General features: G+C 34.3%; 1 protein-coding gene across 1 annotated transcript in view; it reads left to right on the top strand.

Moving 5' to 3' along the window:
- Positions 1 to 4,680: 4,680 nt before the first annotated feature.
- Positions 4,681 to 8,993, top strand: part of LOC138709427 (lysosomal-associated transmembrane protein 4A-like) — a 105,427-nt gene continuing 101,114 nt past the window's right edge. Inside the window, exon 1 of the mRNA XM_069840182.1 lies at positions 4,681 to 4,925. Coding sequence (XP_069696283.1) covers positions 4,884 to 4,925 — 42 coding nt within the window. The 5' untranslated portion in view covers positions 4,681 to 4,883. The remainder of the gene's footprint in view (positions 4,926 to 8,993) is intronic.

Here is an 8,993-nt window from a genome sequence, read left to right as displayed (position 1 = left end):
GAAATATAAGGTGTAATTTTACAGAAGAAGTGTCCACTGTCAGTATACTGAATCTTTATATAAGTTTTTATTTGTAATAGAACTCTTTTACGTTTATAAAAGTTTCTGTACTTATATTTTGTTTATAATATAACAATTTTCATATATTTTGTTTAATAATATTGATGATTAGAACATTTGAAGGGTTCAAAGCCATTGCGGGCCAAGCGCCATTAACTAAAACCGTAGAAAACAAGGGTTAAAATGAAGTTATCACCATAATTCAATGGAAACATACAGCAAGTAATATAAAGTATACACATTAAAACTAAATGACATGTCAATCTTCATTAAACTATGGTTATTCACTTAACTTTAACCTTTACTTTTTCCGTTTTTAATAAATGGTGCTTGGCGTAACTTTTAATTTACTTTTTCTGACTTGAAGTGTTAAGTCACGGCCTCTATCTGTATACTAGTCCACACAAAATTCATGATAATTAAAATCTGGTATATTTTTCTCACCTGTGGAACCTTAATTAACAGCTAAGATTCAATGAAAATACTGTACCATAAATCATTCAAAGACAATTTATATCATGTGTACTGTAGAATAAAACGTGAACATCAAGTGAAATAAATTATAATATACTTTTAACCAAATTAGAGATCGTCCTCAGTGGCTTTAAGGTTGCCATGCTAGACGTTACATTCGGAATTCGCGTGTTCAAATCGGCTGAGGACTGTCAGAGTGTTAACTCGACATAGAAGTCGAGGGCACTTGGTCGAAATTTCTTGTGGAAATAGATAAAAAGCAGTTTTTCTTAAATATGATCGAAATGTTTTAGTCAAATTCAAATTTAGTATGAGTATTTAGTATTTATTTATTTAACCTGGTAGAGATAAGGTCATCAGACCTTCTCTTCCTTTCTACTAGGAGATAATGTGATTAACCCTTCGGCTGGCGCGTCTTTTCTGGTAACACGACCAGGCGCGCGGTTCACAATGTGCACCACACAATTTTTCATTAAAAACGGCCTTTTCTATATTGTTAACTGGATACAGGGACATCACTTTATTTTTACCAACATTTTTAACATTAACCTGGCTATACTCCGAAACACTGTTGCCCCCTTCCATTACATGAGTTTGATGTTACTAGTGCAATATGTAAACAAATCATTTTACTAGGTATAGGAGGAGAGAAAAGTAGTGTATCCATTTATGTTGTAGGGAAATACGATATTACGATTTTCAGTTTGATCATCACTTTTACGGAATTTATCAAAATACAGTAGAGTAGTAACATAAAAAAAACTCAACTTTTCAGGCGGCTATGTTCGTTATGTAATGTCTACTTTATCTAGCATATCAATTATTGATGCTAACATACAATATAGAGAGTATATTTAAATTGAGGGGCTCATAAGTAAAGGGCTGTAAGTGCACTTAAGTTACTTTTGAGGAAATGGGGTTTAAATATTTAAGCTTTCGTAAAATCGGTGAAATTTTTATTTAAATTTTAATGTGTGATGCGATTAAAATATCCCTTTGCCTCTAAAATGTTAGATACTTTTGCTTACACTGGATGCACTTAACTCATGTCATTACAAATGTCACTAGCATTCCTTTGCTTCTAGCCACCTCAATTCAAAATATGCTAATCAGAATTTTTAAACAAGTTGCTGAAAATGGTTGCCGTTCATTACAATGCAGGCTTCAATTCTTTACGCATATTATTAAAAAAATTTTGAAGCATATTCTCTGAAATTGAATTTATCGTTTCTTGAATATAATTTTTTAGTACGATATTATTAATATAGGTTCTTTCTTCTATAGAAAACGCAATCATATTTATGAAACACACTATACACTGCAGTGTTTACTTCACTGCTTGAAGACTTCGAATGCAACAGCGGCCGTAAGTTTGTGTGTCTGACGGGAGCAAGGACATTAGTGAAGGGGTGAGAGTGAAGTACATTCAGAAATGCAGGTGCAATAAAATGCAAGTAAAAATAAAATGATGTCCCTGTATTTTTAAGAGCGTTCCTATACACTTTATTATTATTATTATTATTATTATTATTATTATTATTATTATTATTATTATTATTATTATTAGGGCTAGGATTTTGATGACCTATAAATCATGAAAAAATGTCCTAAAAATTTTATGACCTAAAAATCTTTTAAAAATGTCCTTAAAAATGCCCTAAAATTGATCTTACATAATTGGATTAGTAGAAAAAGAGGTTTTATACTACTTAATATTTAGACTAGTAATCAAATTCAATTTTACATAAGTTTTTCTAAGTAGTACACTTAATTATTTTACATGATGTAGTTTCCATGTATGATCGTTTACCTCTACGTCGGCATGTGGACGTGAGGTCAGCATTCGGCTGGTCAGTCTTGGCCCTTCATGGGTTGTAGCACCATGGATTTACTTTACTTTTAGTTTCCATGTAGTCTACCACAAGGCCACTCTTATCCGAAATTAGCAAGTATAGAGGAGTCTATATTGAAGGGGTGGTTGGACTGATCCATTACATGGGGTGTACTACGTTAAAATGGCAATATTTGTGTAGGAAAAGGATTAAAATATTGTACAAAATAATGGATATTAATAGACAAAATATGTAAAGAAAATATCAAAGGAAATAAACATTATTTTACATTAATAATGGGGATTTACTGTCAAAATTAAATGAAAATGCCTAAAAATGACCGAAGAAAACAAAAGATGCTCTTATGAGTTGAAACAGGTAAAAAATGCAAAAAAAAATGCCCTAACAAATGTGTCTTAAAACACTCAGTTTTTCACATAACATATAAATACTAAAGCAGCTATGTTTCTGGCTTACTAGAAAAAAGATGCAATTTCATCAAAATCCTAGCCCTAATTATTATTATTATTATTATTATTATTATTATTATTATTATTATTATTATTATTATTATTATTATTAGGGCTAGGATTAAGATGACCTATAAATCATGAAAAAATGTCCTAAAACAATGCATTTATGACCTAAAAATCTTTTTAAAATGTCCTTAAAAATGCCCTAAAATTGATCTTACATAATTGGATTAGTAGAAAAAGAGGTTTTGTACTACTTAATATTTAGACTAGTAATCAAATTAAATTTTACATAAGTTTTTCTAAGTAGTACACTTAATTATTTTACGTGATGTAGTTTCCATGTATGATCGTTTACCTCTACGCCGGCATGTGGACGTGAGGTCAGTAGTCGGATGGTCGGTCTTGGACTTTCATTGGTTGTAGCACCATGGATTTACTTTATTTTTAGTTTCCATGTAGTCTACCACAAGGCCACTCTTATCCGAAATTGGCAAGTATAGAGGAGTCTATATTGAAGGGGTGGTTGGACTGATCCATTACATGGGGTGTACTACGTTAAAATGGCAATATTTATGTAGGAAAAGGATTAAAATATTGTACAAAATAATGGATATTAATAGACAAAATATGTAAAGAAAATATCAAAGGAAATAAACATTATTTTACATTAATAATGGGGATTTACTGTCAAAATTAAATGAAAATGCCTAAAAAATGACCGAAGAAAACAAAAGATGCTCTTATGAGTTGAAACAGGTAAAAAATGCAAAAAATGCCCTAACAAATTGTCTTAAAACACTCAGTTTATCACATAACATATAAATACTAAAGCAGCTATGTTTCTGGCTTACTAGAAAAAAGATGCAATTTCATCAAAATCCTAGCCCTAATTATTATTATTATTATTATTATTATTATTATTACATTTTAATACAAAGCGAACATTCGAATGGAGGAATAAGCGCGCAGAAGAAATAGGAACTTATCCCCTCCACACACAACCGGAAAATGACGGCATGGTGCACACCGTGCTCCGCCGCGTCAACCGGAGGGTTAAAAAAACTGTCAACTGAAGCCATTTTAACCTTATTGAAAGGCTGTTCAGTAATCAAATAGCTATTATTTCTAACTTACAGAGAGACCAGTTGCGCCAATTGTCAGTACTCTTTCCTTGCCCCCACTCCCTTCCGTAGATCCTTACTAGGTCACCCCTTTCTATCAATGCAACAGCGTATTCCGAATCTCACCGGTCCGGTGGCATCAATGACGTCACGTTGCAGCGAAATAAGGAACAAAACTGCTGGAAGGATGGATGCTGTCATGGCGACTGTACAAGTTGTTTTCTGTGCTACGCTAGCAAAATTTTGCGAAATTTTCGTACTCCCATCTCGTTCAAAGAAAAGATAGCATAAACAATTTATTTCTTGAACCAGTAGTAGTAACTGGTCCGTTGACATGTTCGCTCATAAGCCATTAACATATTGTTTTTACGTTGTGCTCATTACAAACAATACAGCAGAACACACCGCCATGACACAACAGTGAACGATGTTATTCGTCTGCTAATTCCCGCCCTATACAAGAACCAATCAGATTCACTGATGGAGACTGCCACCACCTCTGCAAGTTGATGGCACCGGTGCGACACCGGTGAAGCATCAATGACGTCATCGGTGGAATTCGGAACACCGTGATGCCATCGGATTGCTCACCGGTGAGATTCGGAATACGCTCCAAGTATACTCCCTCTCAGTTCTCCCTCTCCCTCAGTCTTCCTGCCCCCAGCGTGTCGTCATAATCATGATATCTACATTCAGTGAGAAGAGTAAACAGCTTAACCTTCACGATGGTTAGAACTGTAGTAAATAATTATACCAAACAAATGGAACAGAAGCGGAGGTGCACAGTGAAATCTAGTTCGGCTAAATTAATAACAAACACAGAAGGTGATCAGCTGTTTTCTCCTGAGGGGTTCTACAACCATTAACCACCTGAACAACAACATGGGTACTGACTATGAATATCAAATCGTACTAAACGTATGGATTCGATGAGGGAAGAAATAACTACAGCTTCGTCAGAGGTGAGTGACAAACACTGTACGATTCATGATGCTCTTGTAGCAAGAAGAAATCCATATGTAAACAAACATGAACACTTTCCACCATTACCTAAAACATGTAAGAAGTCACGGGACATTAGAAACTGTTAAAATGGATAAATATGTTAGTAGTGAACGATTCTAGTAACGACGTTGTTGTATTTTCAACTAACACTAATTTGAAATTCATGTAATGTTATTTATTTATTTATTTAAATCCACCATCAACAGAAGCAGGCTTCCAATTATTACAGGTGGCTGACATAGATACATACACAAAATACATAATAAGGAAAAAAAAAAAAACAACACAAACGAAAGAAAGAAAATACATAACGGTAATAGATGCTAGAATATAATATTGCAGTTAATATAGTGCCAAATGTCAATATAATGATGCAAAATTATTTAAAAACTAGAATAAAAACATTATAATACACTTCTTCATAATTTAAATATCTAAGGAAATACAATTTTTTTTAATATTGTATGAAATGTTTCAACTGTTAAACTGAAATCTAATTGAGAATCACAGTTTAAAGACAGATGGCCGGTTTTTCCAAGTAATGTTAGAAAAGTTAACGACTGTTAAACTCTAAACAGTTTGTTAATTAATAAAATTGTATGTTTTCAACACCAGTTTGGTTTAACAGATTGTTAATTTTAAATGTAGGATTTCGCCCATGTTAACTCGTTTAACAGTCAAATATGGCCGATGTCACCACAGCTGTTCGAACAGAAGTTACGAAATTAATATTTTGTCTATCTCTGTAGGGAATGTTTAGCATATGACTGGTAATATAACATTTAAAAAATACTTTGGACTGTTTAAACACATCAGTGTTATTTTATTTCTTTCGTATTTCGTATCCATAACAGCAATGAGCAAATATAACCTTACTTTGTAATTATTATTCAGCACGTCACCTACAACTTTCATTTGTCAACTGTTTGTTTATGGAGCATGGCCTACTATAACAGTTTATCATTTTATGCAAGTTTCATGACTCACTCTATAATATAGAATTTAAAGATTAATTTTAGCCAATCAAAACTTGTCTTACATGTGTAGAATCATTACCAACTGCTGTTGAGTAGTTAAAATAGTGCTTACAGACGTTATAGTTAAGTGTTGGTTACCTTAAACAAAATTATGTTGAACAAATGGAAAATATATTAACAAAGCGTTAAAAATAAACAGACTGTTAATTTAACATTCGTTAAGCAAAATTAAACATTACTTGGACAAACTGGCCAAGAGAATTGTAAGTATTACACATAACAAACAATGGAGAGTTCTTGAAGAAAACAGTTCTAGGAATGGGAATAACAAAAGGTTGCCTATGACGTAATTCTGTTTTTTTACATTGAACTGAAGGAATTTAAGAAAATCACAGTTATTCAATTATACCGTTAACAGTCTTATAGAGTAAACATTTTTATATGTGACACAAACACTTAATGCAATAATTTCGTCCACCGCTGTGGAGTAATGGTTAATATGCCTGACCGTAAAACGAGCGGGCACGGGTTCAAATCCTGGTTGGGACAAATTACTTGGTTGCGGTTTTATCCGAGGTTTTCCCTCAACCTATTAAGAGAAAAATGCTGGGTAATTCCGGCGCTGGACCCTGGATTAATTTCGCTGGCATTATCACCATCTCATTCAGACGCTAGATAACCATTGTAGTTGATAAAAGTCGTAAAATAATTAAAAAACGATTTCTATCAAATGTTCGCGGTTCATTCTGTTCAAAACAGAAATTATATTCTATTACACTGTAGTTTTGTATTCTGCCGGACAAAAAAAAAAAAGAAATATACTAGACATTTCTCATAATTTTAAAAATAAAATTTCCTGATTGAACTGATGATGTGGTTCGGTTTTCCGAAAGGTTTTTAAACCGTAAGGCGAATGTCAGGTAATCACAGCGAACCCTTGACTCATCTTGCCAAATTCAATCACGCTGTCACCAATTCCATCGACTCAAAACAACCTGACGGATCAAGGCCAAGCAATAGACTGAATTTTCCACGTGTGCTTACCCCATTCCTGAACCATTCTCCTCAACTAAAGTCAGTTGGAACAGTCGGGATTACCAGTGCTTCAGTGCTTCAGTGCTTCAGTTAACAGTTTTCAGTTCAGTGACTCGTGCCTGGTTTGTACGTGACCTTGATCGGCCAGTTCGAAGTGCATTGGTTATAGTACAGTCGTTAAATAACAGACTAAAACTCATTCATATCGCTGTAGATCTCAATGGCAGTTAGAAAGGATTAACTAGAGTATAGTAGCGTAAAATTCTATTGGATTATCCACTGTTTACAAAGGCAGATAATCTGAAAGTGGTAGGAGGTGAGACAGCTTTTTGGGTTGGCATTCATGAATGCCTCAACTATGCTAAATCTCTCGAAGGAAGCAGAAACTGTATGGAGTTGTCTGGTTGCGTGTTATACAGTATAAACAGTGATGCGAAGTCATTCTCTCAGTTTTATGAAGTCAGAATCTTTGTCTACGGAAAATATAGTAGTAGTCAGTAAACCTTAAGATGCGACGAACCATTTCAGAGCATTACGAATGTGGTCATATGGTATCAATTGACTCAATCAGCTTTTTAGTCGCTTGCTAGCTTCGTTTCTGTGTACATCACTTTTCTCTTACTTTCTAAAGATATGCTCCTAAGGATTTTATTATCTGTTCATTTGTAATTCTTGATAGCGTATTGTATACCTGCCGCCGTGAGAATGAATGTTGATGCAGGTGAGCGTAATTAGAACGCCATGACCGCACTGGTAGAAAAGGTGGGTGGGTAAGGAGGGGTAGTAAGGCAGACGCTCTGAGCAGCTACAGTTCTGCAGGTCTGGTCCAGACGAAATCATCATTCATTATAGGAGTCCATTTCGCATGGAATATAAGTAGAAATTAGCTTTATTTTACATACAGGGACATAATTTTATTTTTACTAACATTTTTAATATTAACTTGGCTATACGTCTGGATCAACGCCATTTGCTACCTCTTCCACGACTGGAGTTCGATGATACTGGCGTAATATACAAACAAATCACTTTACTAGGTAGGCCTATAGGAGGGAAGAAAAGTAGTTCATCCATTTACGTAAACTAGGAAATATTGCGCTTTTGAGTTTGATAATTTTCATTATAAATAGGTTTTTGTTTAATCAAAATACAGTACAGTATTAACAATGAGTGTTTTTACTCACGAACTGAGCTTTCCATGCGGACGTATTCATTATGCAGTGTATAGGCTATTATACTGTCTACAGCACATTAGCGTACAATATCGAGAATGAAGTTAAATTGAAAAATAATCATAATATGGATATTTAAACGCATTTTTTAAAATGGTGGCCGTCCATTTCGATACAGGCTTCAGTTCTAATGTGCATATTATCGCACTACAGACTATTGTACCTAATCCCAATTACCAGTATCGTCCTTCGTGCTAGTAACTCATGTTGAAATAATTCTGTACCTTCTCTATAAAAGAGTACTTTACGTACTGTAAATTCAATCTTCACTTCTGCCCGATCCGAAAAGATAAAATTACTCAGACATACTATTTACTGTCCGTCCAAGTGGTTATGTCGTAGGGCCATAGAAAGAGGGGAAATCACGTGACAGTTAATTACTTAACGAGGCCCTTTTATTTAAGTTATTTTAAACAGTTGTATAATATTACGTAGACGTCCAATTCCTAACAGAAATTAATGTTCTCAGAAAAGAGCTAAGTCAGCCCAGCCACTAGCTGGCGAATAAAAGCTGGTGGGGGGAAACCGGGATACGACGTAGTCAAATGGACGACAGTACCTGTGCGAAAATGATTCAATATTGAAAGCTCTTTCGTCACTGGAAAACGCGAATATATTTTTGGAACGTACTGTTTACTATGACCGTAAGGCTACTATGACTGTATATGCGGTCTCGGATCTGTGTGGAGGACGGTTGAACTTCATTAGTAGAAGGGGTGGGAGTGAAGTACATTAAAAAACTGAGGTACAATAAAAATTGAAGTAAAAATAAAATGATGTC

Source organism: Periplaneta americana, chromosome 11 (genome assembly GCF_040183065.1).
Source record: "Periplaneta americana isolate PAMFEO1 chromosome 11, P.americana_PAMFEO1_priV1, whole genome shotgun sequence".
In the NCBI taxonomy this organism is placed as follows: Eukaryota; Metazoa; Arthropoda; class Insecta; order Blattodea; family Blattidae; genus Periplaneta; species Periplaneta americana.
The sequence above is the reverse complement of the archived record's forward strand: the minus strand, read 5'-3'. Positions and strand labels throughout refer to the sequence as shown.